General features: G+C 46.3%; 1 protein-coding gene across 1 annotated transcript in view; it reads right to left on the bottom strand.

The window, feature by feature from the left end:
* Positions 1–597: 597 nt before the first annotated feature.
* Positions 598–14548, bottom strand: part of CLPB (ClpB family mitochondrial disaggregase) — a 36974-nt gene continuing 23023 nt past the window's right edge. Inside the window, 9 exon segments of the mRNA XM_072398580.1 lie at positions 598–1147; positions 1683–1787; positions 4760–4879; positions 7135–7208; positions 8193–8349; positions 10166–10327; positions 11149–11193; positions 11501–11556; positions 13054–13131. Of these exon segments, the coding sequence (XP_072254681.1) occupies positions 902–1147; positions 1683–1787; positions 4760–4879; positions 7135–7208; positions 8193–8349; positions 10166–10327; positions 11149–11193; positions 11501–11556; positions 13054–13131 (1043 nt within the window). The 3' untranslated portion in view covers positions 598–901.

Here is a 14548-nt window from a genome sequence, read left to right as displayed (position 1 = left end):
AATTGTGGACATCATGTCTGACAAACTGGACATTCCTGTGGACATCTCTGTCCTGCCTCTTCTATTTAGCGCCCTTCACATGCAGACAGGGACATTGTGCAGTCCTGACATTCCTCAGTGATGGTTTTACCCCTGCTGACCCCATAAAATCCATTACAAACAGGATATAGTGATGTGACAACCCCGGGCAGTCCCATGTCAGGGTCCCCATTCCATATAATGAATGTTTACTAAACAAGGTCACAGCGCTCTGTGGGAGACATATTTTCAGGCAATGAAATAATAACTGCGTCAACCAGAAGATCCATGCCAACCAGGCCAAGGAAATGACAGCTGGAGCATCATCGCGCTACCAACTATACCTAGGCAGGTTATGGTGACACAAGGCTGACCGAAAATCATCCATGGGGGAGCCCAGCAGAGAAATCTGAGAACAAATGAAATCTCCGAATCATCAGAAATCCAAGAATTACTTTTGATCTGGAAGCAAACTGAAATAATATCATTTTGAAGAACATTCGGTTAAAACAAAGCTTCCTATAAATGATTAAAGCCCAAACTTGTCATCCCTTGTTTTGTATTGGACAATCTGACATATTTTATCATTATAATATTTATTATTAGAACTGAATTCTCTTTCACAAACTCTGATAATAGAGTCTACACATAAAGCAGTGGAGGGGGTGTCATGTGACCCGATAACCTCCAATCATCTTCCAAATTGCACAGGAAAATGGCGGCCATCGATGGAAAGTCTGATTCTGGTGTGATGGGATAATGATAACGGTCATTGCCGTCTAAAGTTTTGGTCACAGGCGGAATCTGGTGGGCTGAGCCACCCAATGGCAGGATTTTGGTGCCATAATACCCAATAATATCAGTGACTTCTACCATGGCGGGATCAGGAAAATGACATATCGTCTAAGGACAGCGGCTCCATGATGTCCAGTTTCCGAGCGCTGCGTCCCTGCTCCACGATCTCCAGGCGTAGGCGAGGCTGCTTCTTCTCCACTCCGTCCTCGTCCTTCTCCAGCCCCTTCAGTAAGTGTTTGTCCGAGTCCTCCACGGCAATCCTCAGCGTGCAGCCGCGTGGGAGGAGGTCCTGTTCATATGCAGCCGCCAGCTGATTGACAACTCGCCTTTCCACCTGAGGGGACAGAGAAGTGTTATACGGCTGCAATCATAGCCTTGGGGGTACGTCACAGCAACCAATCAGCTTTCTGTGCTGAAGTCAGACTGGTGAAACATGACTTTTGATTGGTTATTATGGTTTACCACACTTTGCCTGAGCCTTAATGTGACAATGTTGCTTTAGTGAGGGGCGCGTTCTCTGCTTGCCAAGATTTCTGGGCCCTGGGATCTCAATCAGCAGTGCTAATGTGGCCCTCCTGCTATCCCACAATGCAAAGCAGTGTCAAGGTTTAAAAACATGTATGGACTCCAACCGGACAGCCTGGTGATATTGGGATCAATATTTGCATTTTGTATGTGCTCCGGGTTCAGTAACATCTGAAATCTCATGGCAGGTTTATTCACTTTCTATATACAGCACTATCCTGTGACAGGTTCACTTTATAGAATCCTGCCATTGTTAGTGTTCTATTCATAGAAAAGTTTGTCTTTGTTTACTCCCCAGATTCACAGAATAGAAAGCCCAGACCCCCATTATACGGCTCTGATACCTCATGCTTGATGGAGCGGGCCCCGTAATGGACGTTTTACCCTTCCGTCAGGACGTCCATCACCTCGCAGTCCCACAGCAGGGTGATGTCATGTCGTTGCTTGGCCTGGGAAGGACAGAAAGGAGAGAAGGTAGCAGAATTAACAAACAGCAGCTGATTGGTTCCATTACAGGGGCAGTACAGTGGCTCAGTGGTTAGTACTCTAGCCTTTGCAGTGCTGGGTCCCAGGTTCGAATCTTGGCCAGGACACTATCTGCATGGAGTTTGCAGGTTCTCCCTGTGTTTGTGTGGGTTTCCTCCCACATCCCAAAAACATGTGGATAGGATAATTGGCTTTCCCCCTTAGACTGTATTAAAGACATATAACTAAGATAGGGTCATTAGATTGTGAGCTACTTTGAGAGAATGCTAGTCACATGACTATAGACTTTGTACAGTGCTGCGTAATATGAAGGCGCTATATAAATACTGTGTAATAATAATATTAACCATAGAGCACCAAACCATAAAATTACACTCAGTACATCTATACTGAAATGAATACAATTCATAGATTGGATCCCTTGGGGACGGGTGAGGAGAAGAGGAAAAAGTGAAGAGAGGAAGGAAGGGAAGATTGGAAGAATAAGAAATGGAAAAAGAAGGTGAATGGGAGGGTGAAAAAGAGAGATGAGAAGAGGAGAGATAATGAAAACAGATGAGGGAAGAGGAAAAGTGAACAAAGAAGGCAAGCAGAGGAGTGGAAAAAAGAGAAGAGGAGAGAAAAAACAAAAGGAGAGCAGGGAATGGGAAAGGAAAGCAGAGGGAAACTTTGGCTCCCCTGTATATAATCAAATTGATTTTGTAAATCGTGATTGTGCACATTCACACGTGTCATATACAGGGTCTGCTCTGTGTGATTTATACCATTTCACTGCCTCTGGATTGTAACTGCCTGACATGGCTACTGCAAAATGTACAAATTTATGTAACAAATATAAATATAATCACCACATGTAAAATTTCTGATCACATTTTATTTTGTGTAACTTTACACTAATAATACAAAATGTGCAGTGACCCCCAAACCTCTGCGCTCTCCTGGAGTCAGAGACGGGATGATACAATACACAATAATACATTTCTGCCTCTTCTGACATAATTACCTTCTCACTCCGAGCTGTGTGCTGCTCTATGTCAGGGGGGAGCCAGGAATCAATGCCAGGTCTGTTCTGAGCACCCAGCCAACACAACAGACTATTCTGTGATAATGAGCCTCTCTCAGGGGACGCCTGGGGGTCACCCCAAGACCAGGAACCCAACTGAGAACCCTCACCGCCAGATCACCAGCAATTATCCTGCATTGTATAACCTGCCCAGAGCTAACAATGAGAGGACCTGTCTGACCCACACAGACATCACATGACTAATCCTACATTCACTTCTATCTATTTATAGGACTTATATATGTCTATGGGCTGAGGAGCTGACACTCTAATGTCCCCCCACAGTCACACACTAGCCGGGGGGGTCGCACAGTTGCAGTATTTGCTGGTTACCATCAGTATGTCACTGACTGGTTGCCTCTTTGCCTGGCACTGCTCGTTAGGCTCCTCATCTATTTCCTGTGGGGGCAATGAGTGGGGTGGGCAGGTAGTGAGGGGAGATCCCATCGATATTACGAGCCGGATACGGCCACTCACAGGGGTCCTCTTACTCCTCTTCAGGGATCATTTAGAGGAAATCTGAAGTTGGCCGGCCAAATCACAAAGCCCCATTCTTGTGTTATTATTGCAATGAAAGGTTGCGGCGGGGCGTCTGGAGCACAGTTACAACCATGGAGTTGTCGCTTGTAGCTGTCCTCTGACACCGGCCGCTTATTACACGTCCCGAGGGGGGCGCTTCAGCGCTCTGGTGGTCATGGAAACCCAACATCAGGGTCAGTTATGTCAACTGCAGTCTCCAGGATCGGACATCGGCCCTTTAAAGGAAAACTGAGAGAAGAAGGAAGATGGCCATTTCCAGGCTTCTACAATGCAGGTTGCCTGGCTGCTAATGGCAGCGACACGTCTGAAGTTCTAAACCTGAGATCCTGCCAGTATCACACTTCCTGTCTTAAGCTGACAACACTCCAACAAGCTGCACAACAGAACACCTTCCTCCCATTTCTAAAACATAAGGGGGGGGGGTTCTAAAATTCCTAAAGATGGAAGAAAACAAAAGAACTGAAAAGGGAGCAGCACCGCACAACAAGTCCATCGGAGGTCTGCCCTCCGGGCAGATGGCTGCGGTCTGGAGGGGCAAATGGGGTAGGATAGTTGCCCCATTTGTTTTATTTCCCTAAGAACCCCCCACACCGATTTCACTGATATTACCAGAGACAGCCAGCCAGGGACAACGTTCCGGACCCAGTGCCCACTGAGCTTAAATATAAGGCCGGCATTGTATGTATAGATTGTGTCACCCTCATCCCATCATGGTAAAAATTACCCCCCCCCCCCCATTCCAGTGATCACACTGTATATGGGCCAAAACACCAACAAGTGCACAGACCACAATATCCATCCATTGGTCCCCCCCAAATTATGGGGTTCAGGTGTCCTCGGTCCTGGTAATCCTCCATCATACAAAGACATCATTGTGCTCTTCCAGCTTGTGGTCACAGTTTGGTGAAGACCCCTTTCTGTTCCCCTATGACTGCACCCCGGGGTACAAAGCCCCCGCCATAAATACATGGTGTTACCAGTTTGGTGTGGAGGAACTCAAGTGCCCTGCACAGAGCCCTGACCTCATCCCCACTGAACAGTTTTGGGATGAAAAGGAATGGTGAGCCAGGTCTTCTCATCCAACATCAGTACCTGACCCCACCAATAAGGGGCAAATCCCCACCATCAGTACCTGACCTCACCAATAGGGGGCAAATCCCCACCATCAGGACTTCATATTGGAGGGTGGCTTATTTTATGGCCATGGTTTATGAATGGGATGTCCAACTCTTAGTAATCAGATCTCAGAATGTAATATCTATTATTCTGCACACAATATCAGATCATCATAGGGAGGGGTGACGTGTTGGCCCTCCATTTTGGATATTATACCTTTTTGGCCCACATGTTCAGCTCCTTGGAGACCAGCTGGGAGAGCTCAGAGCGGCAGAAAGGCAGGAAATAGACAATCTCATTAATCCGGCCCAGGAACTCATCTCTGCGGAAGTGAGCCTGCGAGACACAAGGAAGACATTTATAAAGAAGTAAAATCAAAGTTTTTTTTAATTGAAACTTATTTTTTATTATATAACATTTCTGTAGATTCCACATTTAGAGGGAGTGACCCTCTTTCTTCCACATTGGTCTCTCTTTTCCTTTGATGTATACACATCTCTATTATTATTAAACCGGATTTATATAGTGCCAACATATTATGAAGCGCTGTACATTAAATAGGGGTTTCAAATGACACACAGATACAGATACAGACAGTAACACAGGAGGAGGGGAGGACCCTGACCCATGGAGCTTACAATCTAGGATCCCTAAAAATTGGACTTGCAGTTGCCCAAATGTTGATACTTCATCAAACCTCTCATGTAAATCTCTAAGTCAGCACAAATTAATATTATAGAAACCTATTTGGGTTAAACCCAATCACCTTTCACATAGTCATCACCTGTCCTGATCACCGTGCTATGGATAAAAGGTTTGCATGTCACCCGTCACTGCACTCCCATATATAACTCTTTTCTTCTTTATATTATTTTGGACATGGCTGGCTGAAAGCTACCTGAGCAGCGTCGGCAATATGTGATTGTTGTTGGACAGTTCCCGGCCTCATGGAGATGCGGTAATTCCATCAGGAACAGGCTGCGCCCGTCCAGGATTTCTGTCCCCCGGGGCCATGACATCAGCAACAGATGCAAGAAAACTGAATTAACTGACTGCAGGCTGAGCGGCTCTGGATATTGTCACATCACCGCAAAGGAATCGTCTGCTACTATCCAATCACTGAGCATGACACGGGAGGACGGGAGACTCTGATCAGTCACAGGGAAATAAATCCAATTCAATAAACCACTGTCTGATTTATATACCACCAACATAGCCAACGTGCTGTACAGAGAACACTGAGACAACCATATCAGAGTGCTGTACAGAGAACACTGAGCCAGTCCTATCAGTCTCTGTACAGAGGAGCTGACACTCCAATATCCCCCCACAGTCACACACTATTATTATACATTTATATAGCTGTGACATATACCATAGTGCTGTACAGAGATCACTGAGCCAGTCCTATCAGTCTCTGTACAGAGGAGCTGACACTCTAATGTCCTCCCCACAGTCACACACCTTTATTATACATTCATATAGCTCTAGCATATGCCACAGTGCTGTACAGAGACAGTATGCCAGTCCCATCAACCTCTGGGCTGAGTAGCTGACACTCTAATGTACCCCCACAGTCACACTATTATTATTAAATATTTATATAGCTCTGACATATACCGCAGTGCTGTACACAGCAGTTTATCCCAATGAGCCATTAGATAGGTTTATTTTTTATTCTTTCACACGCCCAGTTCTGATATAGTCTTGTGTCCTCCGTCAGAGCAGTGGCAAAGCATCCATCCAGAACGGGTTAATAGTCACAGTTGTGCCATGCAGTCTTGGCATCACGATATACCCGCATGTAACTGAAACCTCTGAATCAATTTGCTGTCTATGAAATGCTCATTCATTTGGTGCCCTGTGCATTAGACTCTCCAACATTAACCCAGAATTAATTCCTTAGACATCCACCGCTCGGGGAAATCAGATTTTGGTTATAAGCAGTGGCCGCCTTGGGCAGCATCCAATCCCACCACATGAGGAGTATAACGGTAGAAAGGCGCTGGTCCTGGGAGGGGAACAACCAACCATTGCAATGTGCAGCCAATAACCCTGGTAAACTCCTGCAGGTTTCACTGGCACAAACAGCTCCTAAATCTACATTTTGTCCTTCCACAAATGTAGAAAATTTAGGATCAAAAACAGAAAATGTGATAGTTTTCTGCAAATATGAATTACTGCATATTACAATACCTACTTCTAGATGAGAGTTACACAGCCCTGCCTGCCTGGGAGGGCAGAAGACTGGATTTTCCTCTGCCGCTGATAAATAACACTTGAAGGTCTTGTCCTTTCCCCACCCTATTACCAGACAGGACCCCTTGTTAGAATGTACCCCCATTTATTAATCCAATGTAACAAAGTATTTAAATAAATTATACAAATAAATAAAAAGAGAAAGTCATAAAATCCCTTTAAACCTTCACATTGTTATGCGGTGGGAATGCAAAGTGACAACTTCCCATGATTATCTTTTTTTCAATTTCACCAGGAATGGTGAATCCTTTCTAACCGTTCTCTATGGCCTGTAGCTGCTGATTCACAGAAGCTGGGGATGGGGGTTAACATTTAGGTGAAGGGAGACCAACCTTCAGGATGGGCCGGATAACATTCTCTTTGAACTGCTTGGAGATGGTGATTTTCTCTTTGATCTGAATGTCATCTGCAAATAATGAGAAGATAAAAATGTCAGCGAATAAATAATATTCCCCCATAGTCTGCAGGGCATAGACCATAGGACTGAGCGGTCTTACACCTTATGTATTGTCTGCTAGTAAAATCCTAAAAATGGGTGCTGGTCCCAGATCTTCAGGGCTGCAGTTGGAAACCCCTGCTATAGGTGGGGCAAAATATAATGGGAAAATTCAGGGGTATGCTGGGGGGGGTGGGGAGTGCATTGAGGTGAAGTCCAAGCTTGTAATATAAAATAACAGACATTGCATCATTGTCTGCTGTGTGACCTCATTTCCTGCAGGCTTGTTCCAGGTCAGTTACACAATGTACATGGATATGTTTTTATACTTTTATACTACATATAATGCTGTAAATTGTACAGAATGGCATCCAACACAACGGCTGTTAATATACCAGAGCCCCATAGCCGCGTGTTGTTTGAAATGCTGCAGGTGTTGGATCTTAAGGCATTTTGATTGGCTGGGACAGAATGATGTCACCCAATAATTTCTGGTACCTTGGCATACCGAGATTGTAGCCTGAGCTGTGCATTCATCAGAAGATTGTGATCAGGCAGGTAAGTTTTTTTTTATTGCAGTAGGGTGGCAGCACAGTGGCTCAGTGGTTAGCACTCTGGCCTTTGCCTTTATGTCAATAATACAGGCTAGGGTCAATGTATGGGGGGAACCAAATAACATAACTGCTTGTTTTTGGAATGTGGGAGGAAACCAGAGTACCCGGAGAAAACCCACACAAACACAGGGAGAACCTGGAAACTCCATGCAGATAGATTCCTTGCTGAGATTCCAACCTGGGACCCAGTGCTGCAAAGGCCAGAGTGCTAACCACTAAGCCACCCTGCTGCCCAAATATCACTACTAGAGCTCCTAGGAGACCTCTGGAAAGGACCCGCACATCAGGCAACACACTCAACATATCAACCTGGTTTATCTACAGGTGACCCCGAACTCACCCAGGTTCTCTGCCAGCCGGTGTCTGTTCATTTCCTGAGCTTCCTGCCTGAGCTGCAAAGCATGCTGGGCAATTTCATCGCTGCCAGCGTTGCAGGTCATGATGAAGATGGCGTCTTTGCATTCAATGGTCTTTCCTTTCCCATCTGTCAGCCGGCCCTGGGAGAGGAGAAACGTGGATCAACTAGGAGGGTGGTTCACCTAAAAAGCAGAACTCTGGACACAGAAACACTTCCTGGCCTAGGGTGACAACCCTTGTATTGTACTATAGAGGAGCAGCATTGTCACCCTAGACTGGTCTCCTGATTTGGGCTACAAACACCTTCCCCTCCCCTCATACACAGAACATAAAAGGAGGTTTTGTTCTTAGGTTTGTATACATAGTAATAGAACGATTTACACCAATTTACCGCTCTCACGCCATGACCGGCTCATCCTCACCTCTTGGGCGCCGCATACACCCACTACCAGGAAATAATAACGGCGACTTTGCTGCTCCCCGGCCACTCTCACACTGACAGATGAAATCTTTCCCGGGCGTTGAAGATTAACACGGCGTTTATTAGCCTGCCGAGCGGTGCGCCAGGAATTGATTTCACATTTGGCTTCTGTAGCGATGATCTATGCACAGAGGATTACTATAATAATCCCGAGGACGGGGAGAGGGAAATAGCGCTTTATGGTTGGGGAGCGTCCTCGGAGGAGACGTACAGAAAAACTCATATGGTGCAGGCCGAGATGACAGTGGGGGAGGGGCATTCTCCACTGTCATCATTACCTTTCCCTACCGGACCTTCTGCCCTCTGTCCTGCCCTTACCTATCACTCACACAAATCTTAGCCCCCTCACATGCTTTATCATCATCTCCTCCTAATTCTTTGTTCTTTTCTGGGGTCTCTTCTGTTTATCTTGCCCTTACTCTTCCCTTTATCACCCATTATCCTCCCTTCCTCAAACCCACTCTCTCACTTACCCCTACCCCTTTACCCCACTCTGATCCTCAGCCCCCACTCTTCATCCTTTATGGATCCCATCCTCCGTCACCTCCACTTTACCTTGCCCTTACCCTCTGCCTTGTATACTGGCATAGTAACCAGTCCTCTGATTAGGTCCTTACCTTCTACCCTAATCCTGCCCTCTCTCTTATTAACCCCCTTAACCCCGCCCATACCCTCATCTGTTCTAAATCATGCCCTTACCCTCACTTCACCTCAAACTTAGCCTTACTTTCCACCTTAATCCTGCCTTTCATTTATATGTCTCACCTTACCTGCCCCCCTTAATCCTGACCTTACCCTCATCTTCTTTAAACCCTACCCATACCTCTCTTCTAAATCCTGTCCTTACCCTCACTTCCCTTAGCTTTAACTTCAACCTTAATTTTGCCTTTCTCTTCTCACTTCCCTAAATCATACCCTTACCTTTCCCCTTAATCCTATTTCCTCCTCCTACTGTCCTAATCACCCCTTTAATGGCTCTCACCCCCCCCATTTTACCCTACCCTTACCTCTCATTGACACACAATTGGTGTGAATTATTTTTCATGTTTTCAGAATGTGGACAATGCCTAGGAAAGGCGTTTACTCTTCTACTAATTGCAGCCATGTTTAGAAATGAGACCATAATACAGCCTCACCTCCCACCTATTCTGCACCGCACCAATCCGACTGATCGCTAATCAATCAGTTGGAAAACACGGAGCGCGCATGTGCAGGATATTCTGCCTTCTGATTGTATGGGGTGAACCACAGGATAGATCGGAGCCTCTGACTGGTTGTTTGTATTGTTCTGTGAGTACTACAGTCACCCCAATGAGCCCCCGAAGACCAGTAACTGACCTCAATTGGCTTTTACTGGCCAGTGGCTTACCCACACCCCCATGGACAGGCCGGTGCTGGAGGGGTCATATATAGAACATACGAATGGATGCCGTGCAGATTTAGCCCTGCTGGGAACTGGAAAGCGGCCGGCGTACCTCATCGAAGAGTTGCAGCATTATGGTGAGCACATCAGGGTGCGCCTTATCCACCTCATCAAACAGGACCACTGCGTTGGGGCATTCCTTCAGCTTCTTGGTCAGCTGACCTCCTTCTTCATGTCCAACGTACCCGGGAGGGGAACCAATGAACTTGGCCACCTGCAATACCATTGGCACACGTCAGTTCTTTTATATAAGACTGGCACTGCATGCTGTACTGTGGGTACAGAAAACATCACCCACACCTGGGCCATAGGGGTTATGGGAGATTCTCTGTCATCTCTCTTCCTAAAGGAATTCTTCTTGCACTGCAGCACCCCTGATTGGCTCCTTATGCTGCTTCTCCTACTCTTAAATCTGAGCTCTGCTGTTACCACATCAGATTCACAGCTTGCTTTGAGAATCTTATATTTATATATATTATATATAGAGCTGCACTCATTCACATCCTTCATATCTGCCTGTAGCTGTAACAGAGGAATTCTGAAGTAAATCCTCCCAGGGCCTCATTAAGGTCCAAAGGTGACAGGTTCTCTTTTGGAGCTGCATATACAGAGCGGCTGTGTAAATCTCCATTTTAATTAAAGCTGAAGCCTAATGGTCCAAGTCGGCCTCTGTTTTTTTCCCTGGTGGATGGGTAAATGCACCCTCAGGGGCGGGTCTTCCATGACGCCCTTCATTCATAGGATGTCCTTGTATAAAGCCCGGACTCATTTCAAATTGAAAACTGAAGACCTCTAGTGGCGAAAAAGACTTGCTGAGGAGAACAAAACCAGACAGGAGGTGAGTTTTGCAGCTCAGATAGGGAACCCTTAAAACAAACAGCCCAGAGTTACGATTTAGGGACACTTTTTTGGGTGTTCTCACTGTGGGTCTCTACTCATCAAATATGACTGTCCCCCCAACCCAGAGCCTGGAGTGGGGTATCAGGATTTCCCGAATCTGCTGAAAATGACTACACCCCCATCTATTGTGCGTACCTCGTGCTTCTCCTGGAACTCAGACATATCCAGCCGGATGAATCCCTGTTAGGGGGGACAAAGATGTTACATGGGCCACACATAACCAATCACAGATATCAGTCACTAAGATAAAATGCAGAAGCGTGTATTATAACAATCGTTCTTTGTCTCCACGATAGAAAAATCAGCCATTAAAATCTGATTTGATATCAACAGCTAGACAGTATCTGTGCTCTACCTAAACAACCTGCTTGAATGACATGCAATTAAGCAATCCCCCACAATACAGACGTGTTGTGGTAAGGTGTGCGAATATCATAAATAATGAGAGCGAGAGCTTAGAGAATGGTGGCCAGTGAGGGGAGTTCACCTTCTTGACATCCTTGTGCAGGTAGCGAGCCGTCTGCTTGGCCAGTTCAGTTTTACCTGATGGGAAAGAGAATCAAATATACAAACATCAGAAATCTGGGATAAGAGATGGTCGGATATAGCAGTGTATGGTGCACATGAAATTGTCTGACAATCTTTTCAATAATGGAGGCTCTGCTATTGAGTTCCTGGGTCTCTTTACCAGCTGTGCCCAATATAAGGGGTTCTGGCCATCCCTGCACTGAGATCCTGGGTTTGTACCCCTGCTGTGCCCAATATGAGGAGCTCTCACCCTCCCTGCACTGAGTTTCCAGGTCTGTGCCTCTGCTGTGCCCATTATAAGAGGTCCACATGCTCCCTGTACACATTTCCTGGGTCTGTACCCCGGCTCCTCTCATTATGAGGCATGCTCACCATCAAAGATCTGTACATACTGTGTCAATTACAAATACACACCGCCACTGCCTCTGTAGGCGCAATGGGTGTGTTTAAAATACCTAGCCAATAGCATAGGAAAAGGAAGGGCTGGGTGGGCACAAAGCTCCTAGGGGCTGACAGGGGGAGGTACAAAGTGTGACACTGCACAAGGGCCCGGGACCCTCCTCAGCCATTAGGGGTCTCCCCCAACAACCCTGTATCACCGATCGGGGGGGGCCTTGTGTTGGCTATGTCTGGCACTGCATGCATCTACTTATGCTGAATTCACAGAGCCTCCATATTATCTCAGCTTGACTTTAAAGTGGACCTGTCATGTCACTATATATTTTACATGTGTCGGTGTAACACCTTCATTATCCCCTCAGGGAGGTCACATGACTCCCCTGACTTTATTCCCCAGGCTAACAGTACCATCATTGTTCGGGTATCATCTACAGTCACCATTTAGTTCCTGAACTGTGACTCCAATGGTGAGAGAATCATTTAAATCAGAGTTTACCAACCAGGGTTCCGGCAGACGTTGCTGGGGTAGTTTGTGCCTCCTAAGTGACACCAATGGCTATCTGTAGGGGTGACATTCTTCCCACTGACCAACACACTAATATACTGTGTGTGGATATGAAAATTATAGAAGCCGTTCTCTGGAGACCTGAAAGTTATTTTAAGGACCTTGCAGGTGAAGGGGAATAACCCCCACAGACAGGTGACAGATTTATATAGGGAGAAGAAGAGATATCAATGTATAAATGGGTATAAAGAGAACCTGTCACTGTAAGACCAGGAATGGCAGTGGGGCCCCTGGTAATTTGTCCTGTGATCGGAGAGGGGGGGCATGAGAAGGGTTAAAAAGGCAGCAAAACTCTGATTTAAATCTTGGTGTCTGTGCAGCTGTTGGCTGATTTAAAAAATCGTTACAATGTTGCAGTTTTATCCTTTCTGGATGACATCACAGCCCTGGGAAGTCTCTGATTGGTGGATACTTTCTCCATTGTGACTTTATTGTATTGTAACTACTGACAGGTCCACTAACCAGCAGATTTCCTGCCTGGATACAAAAATGTTTTTTATTCACTTTTACTGTAACAAAAAATCATTTGTGGAGTAAAAAGTGTTTACCGATTCCTGAAGATCCCAGGAACAGGAAGACCAGGGGGTGCTCCTCATCGTACCAGCCGTTTTCCTTGCGGCGTATGGCTGGAAATGGGCGGCATATGGAGGAGAAGAAAGGAGAGAGAAATCCTTATAAATCAATGCCACAGAAGCCGCTCTAATTATCACTAAGTATACACGAGGCTTCGCTGCTCTGCGCTCACTCCAACTCCACAGGACCATTACAGGGCCTAATTCCATTAGCTGCCAGTGCCCTGCGCGCCCATAATCAGGTTAGTATGGATATGGAGGGCTGCGCAGGATCAAGTGTTCCTGGATGTGCACTCAGGGTTGCTGGGGAGACGGGTGTGCGGGGTGGAGGGTGTGGAGAGGGGACAGGGGTGAGTGGAGGGGTCAGCCTGCCATTGTCTTGTTAGGAGCGCCCTTTCCTTGTCTCAGGGAGATCTGAAGGGCGAATGCCGGCCGCGCAAGGTACCCGCAACCAAAAATAAACCAACGGGTGGGGTGGGGGGGTATGGAGTTGTGTTAACTTTTTAATCCCGGGATGGGTGGGAGAGCGTGAGAACGGAGTGACAAATAGAGGAAATAAATATCAATGTATCTAATGATAACAATGTATAAAGGGGTATTAAAGAGGACCTGTCATTGGGAGAGAAGGAACGGTAGCAGGGCTCCTGGTGTTTTGTCCTGTGATTGGTGGGGAGGAATAGGAATGGAGGGTGGGTGGTTATGGGCAGGGACAGATTTATATAGAGAGAGAAAAGGTAACAATGTATAAAGGGGTAATAAAGTGGACCTTGGGGGACCAGGGGGTCATTGGGGGACCAGGAATGGAAGTGGGGCCCCTGGTAATGTCCTGTGATTGGTTGAGAATGGAGAGTAGGGGGAGGGGGGTGCAGGTAAAGGGGGATAACCCACACACACAGGGGACAACTTTATATAGAGAGGAAAAGACAACAATGTATTAGGTATTAAAGTGAACCTGTCACTGGAATGGAATGGCAGCGGGCCCCCTGGTAATCTGTCCTGTGATTGGTGGGGGACATGAGAGCAGAGGGTGGGGAGGTGCAGGTGAGGGGGTATAAGCCCCACAAACAGGTGACAAATAACAATTAATCTAATGATAACAATGTATAAAGGGGTAACAAAGAGAACCTGTCATTGTAATCTAAATAGATCACCAGGAAATGGCAGTGGGGCCCCTGGTGATTCACCCAATGACTGGCTGGCATCTCCACGGCTCTTTATTGGTTACAATTTTTGCCCATCATGGAATATCAGAATTTACTGATATTGGGGGTTGTTAATGACTCTCAGTGACCAAAATGTCAGAGACTTTACTGAAAAACCAGCCCCATTCAACCAATCAGAATGTCAGGATCATCATCAGCATCTTTCTGTCCATGCAGTGCTGAGATTAGTTCAGCTCAGCCACACAGCACAGTCTATCATGGAAGAGGACCTGATTATACTTTGCAGCAGGAGGAGGGTGCAGTGGTCT

Source organism: Pyxicephalus adspersus, chromosome 1, assembly GCF_032062135.1.
Source record: "Pyxicephalus adspersus chromosome 1, UCB_Pads_2.0, whole genome shotgun sequence".
Classification (NCBI taxonomy): Eukaryota; Metazoa; Chordata; class Amphibia; order Anura; family Pyxicephalidae; genus Pyxicephalus; species Pyxicephalus adspersus.
Note: the sequence above shows the minus strand (reverse complement) of the source record. Positions and strands in the feature narration are given on the sequence as shown.